The 17,593-nt window shown below is 36.7% G+C and overlaps 2 protein-coding genes across 4 annotated transcripts; both read left to right on the top strand.

The window, feature by feature from the left end:
* The first annotated feature begins 526 nt into the window (after nucleotides 1–526).
* Nucleotides 527–2,533, top strand: LOC110861885 (extensin-1). The gene has a single exon (XM_022111019.1). It carries the CDS (start codon nucleotides 527–529, stop codon nucleotides 2,531–2,533), a length of 2,007 nt encoding a protein of 668 aa, XP_021966711.1.
* A 9,374-nt stretch (nucleotides 2,534–11,907) lies between these two features.
* LOC118433306 lies at nucleotides 11,908–15,883 on the top strand. Of its 3 annotated transcripts, none has more exons than XM_035845105.1 (7): nucleotides 11,908–12,015; nucleotides 12,077–12,138; nucleotides 12,219–12,299; nucleotides 12,464–13,059; nucleotides 13,139–13,718; nucleotides 13,806–14,657; nucleotides 15,683–15,883. In XM_035845105.1, the coding sequence occupies exons 2-6, from the start codon at nucleotides 12,121–12,123 to the stop codon at nucleotides 13,818–13,820; spliced, it is 1,290 nt and encodes a 429-aa protein (XP_035700998.1). In that variant the 5' UTR covers nucleotides 11,908–12,015; nucleotides 12,077–12,120; the 3' UTR covers nucleotides 13,821–14,657; nucleotides 15,683–15,883. The 3 variants fall into 3 exon arrangements, with proteins under 3 accessions (XP_035700998.1, XP_035700999.1, XP_035701000.1); XM_035845106.1 differs by lacking the exon at nucleotides 15,683–15,883 and having other exon boundaries at nucleotides 13,806–13,953; nucleotides 14,024–14,352; XM_035845107.1 differs by lacking the exon at nucleotides 15,683–15,883 and having other exon boundaries at nucleotides 12,077–12,148; nucleotides 13,806–14,352.
* The last annotated feature ends 1,710 nt before the right edge of the window (nucleotides 15,884–17,593 follow it).

Raw genomic sequence — 17,593 nt, 5'->3', positions numbered from 1 at the left:
TTGTTGTCCATAGTCCTTAATTTTGGTCCAGATGACCATGGTCCATTTCGAGCTATTGTCCAAATGGCATCGAAATCTGTTCTTGACAACCTGGTAAGTTCTAATTCTCAGTTTACCTTCACGGCAAAATCATATCAAATGTTGTCTTGAGGGAACTATGCATATGCATAGTTCATAGTATCATATGCATCCTCCCCTCCTATCTCTTCCTCGTCTCCATATTCATACATTGATGTCACATGACAGTCTGAAACAAAATAATCCTAGCGTAAAAGATTCCCAAGAAGAATCCCAGCGTAACCTATAACCCTAGCGTAAAAGAATCCCAGCGATTGGAACATTTGGGCGATTCGGTTATAAATTTTGTAATAACGAACTATTTATTTCGCAGGTTTCCGAAAACTAAGGAGGGCGTGTTAAGGGCGTTTGTTGAGGGCGTGGGCTGCAGCGAAGAAAGTTATCTACAAATTGTGGAAGGAAGACGGTGGAATTGATTTATAAAGCAAACCCAGGATATTGTTATAATATGGAGAAATATGTGGCCTTTATACCACCCAAATCAACCCCCACCTTAACCCAAATCCACCCAAATCCACACCTACCCCTATCCAAATCAAACCCCTATTCACCCCGACCCAAATCCAACCCCTATTCACCCCCACCCAAATCCAACCTCTATTCACCCCCATCCATATCAAACCCATATTCACCCTCTACCAAATCCAACCTCTATTCACCCCTATCCAAATCAAACCCCGTTTCACCCCCTCCCAAATCCAACCTCTATACACCCCCACCCAAATCCAACCCCTTTTCACCCCCTCCCAAATCCAACCCCTATTCACCCCCACCCAAATCCAACCTCTATTCACCCCCACCCAAATCCAACCCCGATCAACCGCCACCCAAATCAAACCCCTTTTCACCCCCTCCCAAATCCAACCTCTATACACCCCCACCCAAATCCAACCCCTATTCACCCCCACCCAAATCCAACCCATATTCACCCCCATCCAAATCAAACCCATATTCACCCCCTCCCAAATCCAACCTCTATTCACCCCTATCCAAATCAAACCCCGTTTCACCCCCTCCCAAATCCAACCTCTATACACCCCCACCCAAATCCAACCCCTATTCACCCCCTCCCAAATCCAACCTCTATTCACCCCCATCCAAATCAAACCCATATTCACCCCCTCCCAAATCCAACCTCTATTCACCCCTATCCAAATCAAACCCCGTTTCACCCCCTCCCAAATCCAACCTCTATACACCCCCACCCAAATCCAACCCCTTTTCACCCCCTCCCAAATCCAACCCCTATTCACCCCCACCCAAATCCAACCTCTATTCACCCCCACCCAAATCCAACCCCGATCAACCGCCACCCAAATCAAACCCCTTTTCACCCCCTCCCAAATCCAACCTCTATACACCCCCACCCAAATCCAACCCCTATTCACCCCCACCCAAATCCAACCCATATTCACCCCCATCCAAATCAAACCCATATTCACCCCCTCCCAAATCCAACCTCTATTCACCCCTATCCAAATCAAACCCCGTTTCACCCCCTCCCAAATCCAACCTCTATACACCCCCACCCAAATCAAACCCCTTTTCACCCCCTCCCAAATCCAACCTCTATACACCCCCACCCAAATCCAACCCCTATTCACCCCCTCCCAAATCCAACCTCTATTCACCCCCATCCAAATCAAACCCATATTCACCCCCTCCCAAATCCAACCTCTATTCACCCCTATCCAAATCAAACCCCGTTTCACCCCCTCCCAAATCCAACCTCTATACACCCCCACCCAAATCCAACCCCTTTTCACCCCCACCCAAATCCAACCTCTATTCACCCCCACCCAAATCCAACCCCGATCAACCGCCACCCAAATCAAACCCCTTTTCACCCCCTCCCAAATCCAACCTCTATACACCCCCACCCAAATCCAACCCCTATTCACCCCCACCCAAATCCAACCTCTATTCACCCCCATCCAAATCAAACCCATATTCACCCCTATCCAAATCAAACCCCTTTTCACCCCCTCCCAAATCCAACCTCTATACACCCCCACCCAAATCCAACCCCTATTCACCCCCTCCCAAATCCAACCTCTATTCACCCCCATCCAAATCAAACCCATATTCACCCCCTCCCAAATCCAACCTCTATTCACCCCTATCCAAATCAAACCCCTTTTCACCCCCTCCCAAATCCAACCTCTATACACCCCCACCCAAATCCAACCCCTATTCACCCACTCCCAAATCCAACCCCTTTTCACCCCCTCCCAAATCCAACCGCTATTCACCCCCACCCAAATCCAACCCATTTTCACCCCCTCCCAAATCCAACCGCTATTCACCCCCACCCAAATCCAACCTCTATTCACCCCCACCCAAATCCAACCCCTTTTCACCCCCTCCCAAATCCAACCTCTATTCACCCCCACCCAAATCCAACCCCGATCAAACGCCACCCAAATCAAACCCCTATTCACCCCCACCCAAATAACATCCAACCCCTAACCCCGAATTGTGTTCTTGATATAGACATAGATTTGAGAAGTTCAACTTAATATCCATGCACCTGTCATATTAATGAGTGAGGAAGTTATTATGTAAAGCTGATGTTGAGCAAAGCTGGAAGATTTCTTAGATACCAGTATGTTTAGATAATTATGGAAAATTATAAAAATAAATAAATAACATGGACTATATTTATTTATAAGGGTGCACTTCAAAGACTTTACTAAACGCATGACAAATAAAGGAAATCACATTCAGTTCACAGTCGTAAAAAATGAAATTTACCCTTCATGTAAGTACATAGTATGTACTACATTCACAAAGTTGGTGATGGGAGAACCTCTGTGGTAAAGTTTCTCCCATCAAGGGAATATTTACTTGTACAGCCAAGTCTCCCATTTAACAGTAAAATAATTATTTCTTTTATTCAGTAGAGTATAGAAGTGTGTTCGCAGAGAATGCATTATTTTACATCATTATCACTATAAAAAACAAAACGACTAGCGTACAAAATGTCCCGTTCTAAAAAAACTTAACCTAATTTCGTTTATAATAAGAAACAGTAAATGTACCTACATATGTATGAAGGCATTCTACGTAAGGGGAATTGCTCACCATTCCTGACAAAGTCAAGCCTGCTCCAACCAAGAATATTTGTGCATGTTTACAACTTGGAAATAGGAACAAATTCCGCTCTCTAAATAAATACATACATATATCTTCATGTCAATATTTTTACCGGAAAATTACATCAGTTAGATAAACTAATAATTTTTTCACAACGATGCAATAAGCAAATTGTGTAATAAATAAATCTTAAACCAGTGCACAGCTACCATTTTTTAGAAAATTTCACTAAATTGCAGTGATGGTCCCATTTGTGTGATAATTATCACACAAATGGGACCATCACTGAGTATGCTTGACATTTATATAAAAATATTTTATACATATTTACCTCCATGCATAGTAGTAGATAATTTAACATAATTTATTATCAGGTATTATGACCACCTTGAAATTGGAATCTTCCATCGGATACTATTTTGAGAATAAAAATTTCCTAAATCAAGCATTACACATGCCAGTCTTCTTGACAATCATCACAACATAAAAGATCACCCGAGACTGCAACATTTGGACAATTCAAAGATAAATTTAGTAATAACGAAATATTTACCTCGTCGATATCCTGACGCCAGTGGTGAAGAATTTTCTACCTTGAAGAAATCATTGGTCGGTAAATCGTGTAAGAAAAAGATCGCGGAAAAACTCAATTTACAAAATGTTGTCATGATGGATAAAAGCGTGAGAAGATTAACAAGACAGGATAAATTTTTGGACCCCTTGATCGGCGCAGTGTACGAGGATGCGAAACAAGAAAATTCTTGCAGTGGTTATCGTCAAGTGCAAGATGTTATCTATAAGTTGTGGGGGTTAGAGGAAAAATATAAAAATTACATCGTACCGACATTTGCGATAATCATAATTGAAATTCTTCCAGATTTACTTTCTATTATGCAATAGAATATGTCATTACTCATTAGATATATATAAATATATACAAACTTAAATTTGTATGCATATGGATACATAAATTAATTATTTTTTAAGATTTGTAAATATCTCGTCAAATCTTGTGTATACATAGTACATATTGAGTTGAGATCCCTGCATCAATAAAGTTTCAATTCTTTTGTTTATGTTGTAACGAATCACAAAAAATTGCGTCTACATAAATACATTCCTAATTTCCATTAATATTTACCTAATTTTCTATGTGAGAATTACAATATTTATAAAACTTTCAGATACATATATTTATAAGTATCTTATACTGTCATAAAAATGAATCAAGTATAGTGGTTATGTACATGGTATTACCTGGTGTATGTAAACATGTGTTTGCGAAATCATCACCGGTTGACGACAGTTTTGTCGTCACGCGGTGACAAACTTTATCAAGACGCCTCTACTTGCTACACGCTCGGCCATTTGCACAGAATTTATTGCAATGTATTTACATTCAGCATATCAATTAATTAGATCTAAATAATATCACTAACAAAATTTTCGTAAAGTCCATAATATTAGGTTTGATTATTATGAATCTTATAATTAGGTTGGATGGCACTTCAGCTACTCGTACAGAAATCTGTAAACACAGATCTGTATTTATGAATTTAAAGTAAGTCCACACTAATTCCAAGGACGCACTCTCTCTGTCTCAAATAGTACTCGGAATCACGTCTAAGTTCGCCAACTTGTTTGAGTTCTTCTTACGATTCAATCTTACCCGGGATCCCGGAAAAGGACAGATTCTGAATTTTATTGCGGTTGAAAATTTAACCAGTGCTTTGTTACATGTAATCAAAATCCAATAAATCATCTTGAAAATTAATTTTCGGTACCCCAAAAAACATTCAATACCAAATGGCATTCCCATAACTATAAGCAGTATTGAAAACCAGATAAATATTGTTGAAATGTTTCCTTTTAGCTGCAGTGGGGAAACTTTCCTATTTCCCATTGCGCTGTAATTGTTTTTCCGGCCATAATTTTGTTCCACTAATTGTCTTCCTGATTCTTCAAATTCAATCAACTTGCTAACGATCCCGGTTTCTCCTAGCCGCTTCAACCATTTCCGAAGATTTGGGTCTTGTAGCTGGTTTAACTTCCATCCTATGGGAAAAGACACGACATTTTCTACACCCATATCCCATTGATATTGTCCATACTTCTGTCCCACTTTAGACTTTATCTCGCGCAATTCATCTGACCACCCAAGATAAGCGAAGTTTCTACAAATGTGATTCTTTTTATATTTGTTTAATAGCAAATTCGACGCAAATTTGGTAACAAAATTTTGACTTCTTAAAAGCTTTAGCGTCTTATTTGAAGCTAAGTTCTCCACTGACCTAGAAGATTTTAATGTTAAACGTTCAGCGTAGCTATGCTCGGTCAAATAGAAACTTGTTGATATTTTACTATAAATCATCATGTTTGAAAAAAACGTGAAATTATATTTGAACAAAGTTTCAAAATGTTTAAATCGTATTGGTTCCATAGGAGAAATAATAGTCGTCATGTTATCCCCTTTGAAGGCTCCCGATATTACAACGCAAGAAAGAATTAGCGGGAGAAGTATCATGTAAAGGTGAAAATCTTTTTGAATATTTTGTGCAGTTGAATTTCCATGTTCTAACAACATTTCGAACGGGAAACAAAACGCCGTTACTTTAGAAACTTTTTGCCTTTTTGGTGAAACTACACAGGCCAAAAATATACTAGAAAGAACCCAAGTTATTGCCAAACCAATCCACGTAGTTAGGTCGAAAGCGTGCATGAGGACCTCCAAAGACGACAATTTCTTTTGTCTATTTGAGCAACTGAGGAATGTAAACGCTTTTATTCCTTTGAACAAAATGACGTCCAATTCGGATATTGCATTTATAACAGGAAAAATCATATCCCATCTGTGACATTTACCATAATTACAATTTGGATAATCAAAGAATAAATCCCCTTCCTCATATTTTGTGACCAGATTAATTGAAGAGTTATCAAGAAAGGTACGTTGTAGCAGAGTTAGAAGAAAATGGTCACTTTTATATTTTAGCTTGTGAATTTCTGACAACCGTGTTGTTTTTTGGGCAGGAATGAAAACTTCCTCATTAAAATGATCAGTTTTTGTTATGATTACATGTAAACCAACCGCCGTCCAATTTTTGTCAAAAGATTCAAAAGCCTTTTCCAAATGTCGTAAGAAAAGAGTGGAATCGTGTTTATGGAATGTTCTGTTGTATTTATCACAATATTTGCAACAAAGGAGCATGTTGTTAATTATTGTACCTTCGATAGAAAATACAAGCTTTTTTCTAACAAATGTTACGGAATACAACGTAGCTGGTTCTAGAATAATGATCTGTGCCAATTGGTTTTCCTTTAATACATCATTCAATTCTGACGTGCCATCTACAAAAGGCGAGTGTTTGGGTATAAAAACGTGGTATTGAGGTCTTGGAAATGTTTCTTCAACTAGATATTTTGAAAAATATTTTTCATTTTTTTCATTTTTTTGCGTAAAAAACTCTTCCATTTCTGAAGGTTTTGGGGTCCTTGTGTCCTCCTTATATATATAAAACCTTGTTAGACACTGCCAATTTTTTTGTTGACTAAATATCACTTTTAATGCTTTATTATTGTATTTTGGATCCGTTTGGTTGACGCATGGTGGAATATTAATTTTATCTATGGGGTCTAAACGTACCCACCTGCACCAGGTTTGTTCTTTAGAGTCAAAATCAATGGTAATCCTGCAATATCTTATGCAGATGAAGCGTGTAAGAATAATTGGAACCGAAGTAGGTGGAAGGTCAATATTTTCGTAATTTAGTATGCTTACCACACACCCTAAGAATAATTCAATGTACTTTCCCAAATTTGAAATTTCCATCGTCAAACGTTTAAATAAAAGTGTAAAGCTTAAGTCTTAAAGTCCAGGCTTAAAGTTTGACTTCAAAGAAAGAGTTTACTGCAATACATTGAGACAAGTGTTTGGGAAAAAGCTGTAATATGAATTATTAAATAGAGCTTCCTAAGTTGACTTGACACGAAGGCAAAATCAATACTTTTAGCTTTTCCTATGCAATGTCAGAAAACTTTAAACCGGGCCTTCGTATATAAATAAATAAGTAAATACTTTGTTTTTAAGTTTTTACAATTAGAATTTATGGCAAGCCCATAATCAATAATATGTAAACCAGTGGAAAATGTTCCGTTCCAAATCGTTGGTTCCAACTTTATGGTGTAAAATTCAATACTTTGATTGCAAAATTGCGAATTTCTTTTATTCTGAATTTGATATGTATGTTTACTCACAGGAGTTGTAATAGAATCCCACAGTGTCGTCATATGCAAATGTACAAGATCATGATGCGTAACTGTTACGCGGAGCGGTGTGAATGCTGCACAGGGTATAGTATGGGCTATTCAAAATTATTAGCAGAGAATGTGTTTGAAACTTATGCTAAATATCAGTATTTATTTCAGCATTTTAGCTTTTTGATCTGACTTGGCCTGACCTGGAAGATCAATGTAAAGGCCAATAACAAAATTGGGTGCAGCTACTGTCAGTTTTCCGTTTTACAAGGGGAGTTATTATGCGATACACATTATATGTAACATATCAGACTTCAAATTAATCCGAGGATAAACGATGAATTAGCGATCTATGCTGCAAATTGCACTTTATATTTATTATTTTTATGTAATCAACTAATTTTTTTAACTATGTAAATCTTACATCAAGCACAATAATTCTTAATTTATTTTAAATTTACAGAATACATTTATACCTTGACTACATTTAAGGCAAACTTTAATGCGATTATTAAACGGGACTAGTTGGTCAAGAGTAATAACGAAACCGTGTTATGAATACAAAATTCCTGGACCACCAACGGAGTCAAGGCTTCCACGAAATTGTTACCAAACTCTACTCTTATGGATGTCGTGGCCCTCAGCCTCTTCCGATCTTCCTTCCTCACGCATATCTCTTTCTGTCGATTCATCCACCCAATACTAATTCTATTCAGGTGCGCAGCTACAGAGAAATAGGACATTGTCATTGTTAGGATTGCCACGTAAATTATAAGCAATCCTATAATTATCACTGGGTTGGGGAAATGTCCAATTTTAATTATAGAAAACCCCACCAACACTTGAAGCAAAGGACCGACTAAAGCTAACGTTAAAAATATACGATCTTTGACGCATGAGTTGACAATTTTCTCAAACACTTTTAAATTACTGTATCGTGTAAACTCGTCATCACGATAGCGATAGTCATTATTTCGGATAAAAATAGTAGAATTAATTAGAAGTTTTTTGCAGTCCAGCCACAATGCCGCCATACTCGTGCCCGCTGTTGAGATTGCATAATGGATACCTGAAAGGCATAATGTTCGATACAGGATGAATTCAAAGATTGCCAATCCGGCCTGCGTCCATCGCCATAGTTGCGAATTGTTTCCGTCGAGATGACACAAAAGGGAAGAAAATAAGGATGGAAAGCATGGCCAAATAATAGACAATACCCCCACGAAAATTGGAACCAATAAGCCTCCAGCATAAAAGAAATACACAAGAATTGCTAAGCATTTAGAAATCAGGCCATCTTTTTCTGCAAGTGATGTATAAATGCATGCAATTTTAAATTTTCCAAACCAAATATATTTCTTCGTCTATATTAACTACCTTTCCTGGCGGCAATATAGTTTAGCAGTTGACTTGGAGTTGGATCTCGACTGATATCACAAAGCATAAAGAATCCAAACAAATTGGCGCCTGTCAACGTCAGTCCTGCAACCATGTGGATTAAATCCGTAGACTTCGTCAGTGTTGATATCACCTGACATACCAGGTGGACGGCGTGCAAACCAATCCAAAGATATGGTTTGATTTGCTTCCGTTTTTCGATAGGTATGAAAATTTCACTATCATGATCAAACGCTTGAAAAAGACAGTTATAGAAGTCGGCAATTTTGATGGATCGTTCAATCCCTTTGAATGCTTGGGGAAACATTGTTTTACGAATTATATGTATGGCTAACTAATTTGATTAGTTAGCCAGTGTGTAGTGACCAAACACAACGGTTGAGGTACATGGATTCAAATTGGAATAGTATGTCCTTTAGTCGGACAGTTTCCAAGTTAATTATGTCACAAATGTATATTTTAATAGACGTAACACCTATCGTTCTCTATTCCGAACAATGCATGATTTCAGGCTGCAGGCTTCAAGTAATTACATCAAATAGATTTGAGTCAGCCAACTGAGCGTGAAATTGGAAAACAGTTGGGATATGTCGGGCTTAGTATAGGTAAATAATTCTAACTAAATATGTAATCCGTAAATGTTTATGTATTCTACGTGCATATACGTATGTAACTATGGAATTTGACTAAAATATTTGAAATGCAAATATTTGCGTGTAATACTTAATTTCAAACATCCCCACTCTTGTTGACAAACATATCTTGAGCATACCTTTGATTAACTCACTATGGAGAGACAAATAACGAACAGGAAGCTAGTATTGATCATCAATGCTAGTTTCCTGTTTATCACTTTAGTGTTTTTAAAGCATACATGGGTCATCCCATTACGTGTGGTTGACCTAATACCGTAATGACACAAGTGTCAGACGACAAACCATGTTTCGATAAGTGCATGTCCTGCAATACAATTCTTATATAGTTAAGGTCAACATTTTGAATTATTTAGTTTTAGCTGTATTTAATATAAAATTATTGCTTAACTCTTCAATTCAGGGTTGCCCATGTTTCTGTTTGATTTCAGAACTATCACAAATCATAAACTGTATAATTTAAACAAAGTCGTATGTGTTTTAAACTCTGATAGATAACTTATACGCAAACATGTGTTGACACTTGGGCGTACACATAAGTGAGTAAGTTTAAGTCAGGTTTACTAGGACTGAAGCAAAATAACTCATAAAATAACTCAAGGCTTGCTAAATTAAATATACTTCGGAAAGCATAATAGCGATACTATTTACTAGAGACATTACCAGCGGCGTCAGTGTCACTGCCGTTCCAACAATTCACCCAATCTCCCCCAGTTGGCTCGGTCGGTTAAAACCTTAGTAAAACCATGTACCGTATATATTTATAAAATCTAAGTCACAATTGATAAGAGCAATACAACAAATCCTTGTTGCTTTGTTATGAACCCTGATTGCCTGATTTGTTTTTTCACCGTATCTGCAGTCGACTATTATCAAAAGTTAAACTGGGTTAAATGTTGAGCAATAAAGGTAACTTACATATGTACCATAAGTTGTCTACGTTGACCTCAATTGTGTGGGCTAATATGCAATTAGTGACACCCATTCGATACCTTGATCAACTCCCTCAAAATATTTCAAACAACATAAACAATCATGTCATATTCATAACAATCCTCCTAACAACCGGATGCGCAGGACTTTATACAAGAGCTTGTCCTTTAGAACCGCCCTGATTGTACAGACCCCGGTGTTATTTTTCATACCAAAGAAGCAAACTTATCAAACTGTTTTTTCTTCCAGTTCTGAAATCATTCAAGGTTCATGGTCGGTATGGTTATGCTATTACTGTATTTAAATAAGTATAAACTATATAATTTTTTATACAAGGGGACTTTATGTATGGTGTGTGTACTTAATTTATACCCAAAATCTTGATGAGACGTACTTATAACAGAAGTAACGATTTTTTAATGTTAGGTGGCGATTTTACCGACTGATTGAATTTTTTTCCACACTGCTCGACACCAGTCCATGCCAACATGTTTCAGTATTAGCATTCCACTGCCGGCAAAATCTAGTGAAAATCTCTTAGATTCAAAGGACCGCTAGAAACTAATACTCCAACCCTTACCGTTTAGCGTGATATAAATGCTGAAAAGAATGAATTAATCGTCACCAGTGATTTCGGGTTTTGGGCAAACCACGCAGTGGCGTCTGGCTATTCAAACTGGACTTTGTTCTATAGAAAAGGTTTTACAGGAAATTCAACAAGCCCTTCAGCAGTAGGGGGACTTGTAAGTGTGGCGAAAAGTTTCGCATCCGCTGTTATCAGATGTATTCCAAATTACATGTCGGATATGATACCATTTTTGCATGAATAGCGCAGCCTCTTTATTACAATACTTCTAATACTTTACGTATCCAAGTAACCTCAAGAGTCATTGTATAACACAAAATAGTGAGACAACCTTCACCCTTCATAATGCGACATCCTGACATGAATCCTGCACATACATACATAAATGTACGTATTTATATGTCGATCAGGAGCCGAATTGAAGTGGGGGACCAGCGTTTATCTTTAAAAGATAAAGTAGCTATTATGTATTACGCCTAGCTATTGAAATACAATGTTAAGTATTGTACATATGTATGTATGCTTGGGGTGAACGCATATACATAATAGACAAATATATGCAGTTCTATTGTTGATGTATTATTATAAGAGACTTTTTAACTTTTACAAGTATGCGTTTTTCACTAATACGAAAAAAATATATTGTATTGTTGTCATTGTTACGGACACATGTGAAATTATGCTGAAGGATTTAATGCATTAAAATTAAACATACTTCGGACGTCATACATACACATCTATTTGTGCAGATTTTTAGTTAAGTACATAAGTAATGGACTCTTCTAAATTTGAAGCGGTTTATGTATGTATGTATTTATGATTGTATATGTATGACAACTCTAATGCATGCATTGTCACTGAGTTTAATGGATGTTTTTTACTACTATTCATACATTCGTTGATATCTCTCTGCATGTTAGTAAATATGCCCACCAGGATGGGAGAGACGATTAGAATGTACCTATGCAGAACACACATCTCATCTCACATAAAACATCTGGGATTTCAATTATTTTTGTAAGTTCTTGTTCTGTGAAATCTTTGATATAAAATTTACTAAATATTATGACTTGCATAGTGAACTAATTCTGGAAACGGTTACTGCTATCACCACTCGCCATCATGTTGACGGGATTTGAAGTATACATAAGTATTGTTTCGTACCGAATAACTATTTAATAATTAATTAAAATGTTTACTTACATAGAGATTTTTTGCAGGCTGGAGATTCTAAATATCATTCTGATTATCAAAACGATACAACTACCAACATCCAAGTTGGGCCGATTCTTATTCCAGATGTATGTGAATTTAATGTGTTCTGATTGTTTGAAATACTCAAATATATTTCCGTACATGTTTTAGAATAATTCTTGCATTCGCATTTCACGTTAAAAATTATATATTTTTGAACTATATTGACCTCGTAATTTCTCATTTCTGAATGTTAATTCACATTTTCCAGGTAATGCCTCACATCTTTAAGTTCCTTGGAGTCCAAGACATAAAAAAATGTCGGCTAGTCTGCAAATCATGGCATTACTTTGCTACCCCTGTACTTAAAGCGAATTCAATGACCCTGATTCCATGTTACCCTGTGGGGGATGACAACAACGATATTTTAGAAAGACTGGTACACTTCTGTCCAGTCAATATCCATCTGGAGATTGAATGCCCTATAAAATGCTCAAAGTCACCCCGGAATCCAAAAATGTTTCCGAATGTGACAAATTTGAAATCCATTTTTATCTCGTATCCAACAAAGAAACTACAGTGGCAGACGACCGTCTGCAAGAAACTTATTGCCAATTCGGCCAGTACTTTGGAAAGGTTAAGTTTTCAATGGAGCGGAAACCAGTTAGATTTTGCTCCCGTGCATCGCACAGTCTTCCCAAAATTAAGGGAACTTGAGATATTCAAACGATCGCTTCCGAGATACGAAGATCTCGAAAGAATTGGTCAAGTTGTTATAGAATCGTTCCCAGCTTTAGAAAGTCTGAAAATTGATTCTGGAATTTTGTATAAAATTTCAAAGTTGGGAGTCCTACCAAAGCTACCACTGTAAGTGGGTATCTACAAATAAATAGTGGAATCTCCAAACTATCGGATTTATACGAATTGATTTCTAATTAATTTACAGATCTCTCAAGTCCTTAGAAATGAAAGGATATTCAAGCTACAAACAGATGTATTACCTTCTTAACATTCGTTGTTCTTTGAAGACACTGGTCTTAGATAGGGTTAAATTTGATGATATTGGCCATCGTGTTGACGAACTACCAACAATTCTATACAGCGTCCTAAAAACGTTTTCACCCACTTTGGAAAAACTTTCTATAGATCTGCGTTGGTGGATAGGGGGTAAACAATTAGAATGGAAATTCCCAGTGTTTCCGGTTATGAAAAGGTTGAGGGTCGTAAATAATGGTGTGCTCGAAAAAATTGCATTTGAAAATCCCTGTTCAGACGTTTTTGGAAGGATTGATTATAAAGTGTGTTTTCCTGTCTTGGAAAGTTTACATGTTTGCATTGAAGCAATTAATTTGTCACCGTTGGATGCATTTCTTCCGATGGAAAATAACGGATGTTCCATGGTTGTGGATTGGGTGAAAGAAATTGACATAAGGCGGATCAGGCTTTTCGGTTCGGGCTGTTCCACGATAGATATGACAACCCTTGAGGCGAGAGTGTTGAACATTTTTCCCAATGCGAGACGAACGGTAAGTTAAATTTAGAAATATATACGTTTATTGTGATATTTTGCTGTGTGTAGATTTTTTTTACATGTTTGTTTCTCCTGTTTATAGATAAATATTTCGTAATTGTTACTGATTAATCATGGCGAAAACCTTGATCATGTCTTAATGTTAATGGACGACTTGGAGATTATTGGATAATTAAGAATAATAATTATTATTCTGCACATCTTTAAAATCCTTGTGTATCCATTGAAACGTAAAGTGGCTGGAATAGAGTTCTTGTAATATGTTGTTATATAGGAGTCAGAATTTAGTAAATGTTTTAGGAAAAAAATTCGTGATGCGAGTCCAGGGGGACACGGGGACACTGCACCAGTTTTCAGATGTCCCCCTAATCTGCCCATGTTTTATTAACCCAACCTTCTCCTATCTCACGATGTTAAAGTCCCCCCATGACCCCTCCCCCACCTCCGCCGCTTCTGTAATTAGTATAATCTTTTTAATTTTCATCCGTAAATTGTACGTCCCCATACTATGCGATATAAAGTTATGTATGCATTTAGTGTAAACCATGCAGTACTGTTGTTAACGGTAATGAACATAAGTGTTAAATTTAGTACTACAACCAATAAATAACGGCGTAATATTTTTAAAATTCGATGATAAATGACTATGGAAAATTTCCATAGTCATGATTTCCATTGGAAATCATAAGAAATCATGGGATTGTGAGGAACGCGAGGAACTTTCTCTTTTGGTAAAGGAGACAAAGCAAAGGGCCCTTTTGGGATCCGACATTTCACCATTTGCATCTGTTTATTTCGCTTGTCCTTCAATAGAGGCGAGAAAAGTTTGTGAACATATAAATTTCCCAGTAAACCGAAAGTTTTTACTTTTTTGATTTACAAAGCCTTAGTTATCGCCGTAAAGAAAGTGATCATGTACAGCGAGAAGGAACAAGTAAGTTGTTGATTCCAATTCCATTGACTCGTGTAGATATATTTATGTATGTAGGTAATAATATTATATAATAAATTTCCGAAGGAAGAAGACTCCACAATTAATCATACCGATAAATTATTTTTATAAAAAACACTCTGAGGTGAGGCAGTATTATTAGCGATAAAAAAGTAAAACAAGAATTTCTTAATTTTTTAATTTGACAGACATCATGCGTACACGGGATAATTAAATACATATAAAATCGTAGTATTTCAATTCTTGAAAGGTTGCCTCACCGTGGCCCCACAATCGTTTTCAAAATTATTAGAGAAATTACATATTCGATATTACATGAAGAGCTTAAATTTATATCTATCCTGAGAATGTCACTGAAATAATTTTAAATCGGTTTCAACTGAACAACATCAAACTGCAATTTTCGTACTAAAAAGCAATAAGTCCGGGTAAGTCACTGGTCATTATCCTCAGAACATGTATGTGATTACCACATTATGATACCACTGATAACTTGCAACTTCTGAGTTTAATTGCGATGGTATTACAATTTGAAAAGTAGAACGGGAATTTTACTTTATGCTGGTATTGATGTTATACATCAGATCATAATATACAAAAATTGGCCTAAATTCGCTACAACTCCACAAAACCTATACATGTATTTAAATATTGAAAGCGATTGTGGGGCCACGGTGAGGCAACCTTTCAAGAATTGAAATACTACGATTTTATATGTATTTAATTATCCCGTGTACGCATGATGTCTGTCAAATTAAAAAATTAAGAAATTCTTGTTTTACTTTTTTATCGCTAATAATACTGCCTCACCTCAGAGTGTTTTTTATAAAAATAATTTATTTTATAGTTTGTATATGTAAATACATGTATACTAGTGTTAAAGGTCACTAAAGAATTCTAATCAGTATAAAGTGATTTATGACCTTTGACATGGCCTACAGGGTCATATGAAGGTCAAAGGTCAAAAATATCGACGACATCGAATTTTGGGTGTAATTTCCTTCCAGAAAGATGTCCTGTATTATAAAATAAATGGAGCAAAAAGTGCAAAAACATTTTGAACTCGTAAAGAATCGAACCCGTGAACACTATCGTCACAACCCGGCGCTCTAACCACTATACCCCCACCTCCTTGCATAGTAAATATTGTAAAGAACTCGTATTTATTTTTCATTCGATAGAAATAAAAAGTTTTAAATTGTCTCTCAGTCATTCATTTGACCTCTAATCAAAAAAATTGCAATTTAAAACAGATTCACCTTAACCTGGAGAAATTTTAAAACTCCTATGTTATTTGTTCAAGTTTAATTTTACCCCCTTCAAACCGCGATTTTTAACGGTAAAACTCAAAAATTATTTTTTTTGAATTTTTATGACACTGGAGAATTGAATTCTGTAATCAGATTTTTTTTGTCATTTTGCTTAACGACGCGTAGTTTAGCCGTGAGAATTGTGAGACCTTTTGCGTGGTCACCCTAAAAGCATACTGTTGGCTTCGCCGGGCCCCACCTGAGCATATGCATGCTTTGGTTCTGTGAGGGGCCCCGCTTTATGGGGCCCCCCGCCTCACCTCAGAATAAAACCAGCATCTCCAACTCCGGACCTGTTCTTATTACAGATGTAAACTATTAAATATACGTTTAACTTATTGTATTAAATCCTGGTCAACTATTAAATCGTTTCGCTTTGGATTAATTTAATGCTATCTTCTTAACCCCCAGGTTATTAGTCCTCTCTGTAAATTTCTTCACATCACGGACATCAAGGAGTGTCGGCTAGTCTGCCAATCTTGGAATTATGGAGCTACCCCTGTCCTTAAGTCTAGAACGAGGACAAGCTTTGAATTATGTCCCGAACCAGATATTTTAGATCTCGTAGAAAAATCAAACTTCTCTCCTGTCAACGTTTATCTCAAGAAAGAACCCGGACTTAGTCCGGGTTCTTTCTAGATCCAGAGTAAATAGTCCGGCGGACTATTTACTCTGGATCTAGAAATGCTGCCTCACATCGGGAATCTTAAATCAATTCATCTCGATTACTCTGTTCGTTATGGACAATATGATAGTTCGCTGGAATTCTGTAAGAAAATTATCCTGGCGTAGTCCCACAATCTGGAAGAGTTAGAGTTGAAGTGGGGTTATGGCTTCCCTCCTTTACAAGGTACCATCTTCCCAAAATTTAAAAAACTCGTGACACGTCGTATCTGGGATAGTGTCTTTTACCACGTGCCCATCACTGATCTTGGTCAGGCAATTGCGGAGTCGTTCCCAAATTTGGAATCTTTTGAGGCAGAATGCAAAACTTTGTGCAACTTGTGAAAGTTACAAATGATAGAAAAATTTCCCAGGTACGATTCTTTATAAATATTTGTGTACGTACAGGCCATTTCATAAGTATGTAACAGGTCAGACTGATTTTTTTAAATAATTAAATTGCTGAAAATATCTAGATTATAATTTCGAAAAGCCCGTCCCGTTGAAATTTTCTGTGAGATTCTACATAATTCTGATTGGCTATGGGAATTACGATTTAGGAAATTATGAAAACTGGTACTTAGTAAACTATTTATTTAGTTTTTTACCAGTTTATTTTGAACGCATGAAACTGTGTGCATTTCTAAACCCTGTCAATTTCCTATTAAAATTACCGTCGACCTGTTAATTATGAGATGCTGTGTATTTTTAAATTAATAAATTAAAAATTATTTAACCTTATTTTCCTGATTTCTCTTAGATCACTGAATTCTTTAACCATTGTGGAATCTTATGAGTTCCTGGTCGATGGATTACGGTGTTTACTGGACATTCCTCATAATTTGAAGAGACTTACCTTAAAGTCGTTGTTCATACGGGATAACATTGATCTGGTAGATCTGTCGTCAATTTTTTACAACATTTTAAAGAAACATTCGCCCGCGC

The sequence above is a fragment of the Folsomia candida genome, unplaced genomic scaffold, assembly GCF_002217175.1.
Source record: "Folsomia candida strain VU population unplaced genomic scaffold, ASM221717v1 Fcan01_Sc047, whole genome shotgun sequence".
Lineage (NCBI taxonomy): Eukaryota > Metazoa > Arthropoda > Collembola > Entomobryomorpha > Isotomidae > Folsomia > Folsomia candida.
This window is presented reverse-complemented; position numbering and strand designations above follow the sequence as displayed.

Excerpts from the sequence above, each read along its gene's own strand:
- LOC110861885 (XM_022111019.1), top strand. The coding sequence starts at position 527 with ATGGAGAAATATGTGGCCTTTATACCACCCAAATCAACCCCCACCTTA.
- LOC118433306 (XM_035845105.1), top strand. Across the intron at positions 12,300-12,463 it reads GGCCGATTCTTATTCCAGAT|GTAATGCCTCACATCTTTAA; the intron begins GTATGTGAATTT and ends CACATTTTCCAG. Across the intron at positions 13,060-13,138 it reads GTCCTACCAAAGCTACCACT|ATCTCTCAAGTCCTTAGAAA; the intron begins GTAAGTGGGTAT and ends ATTAATTTACAG.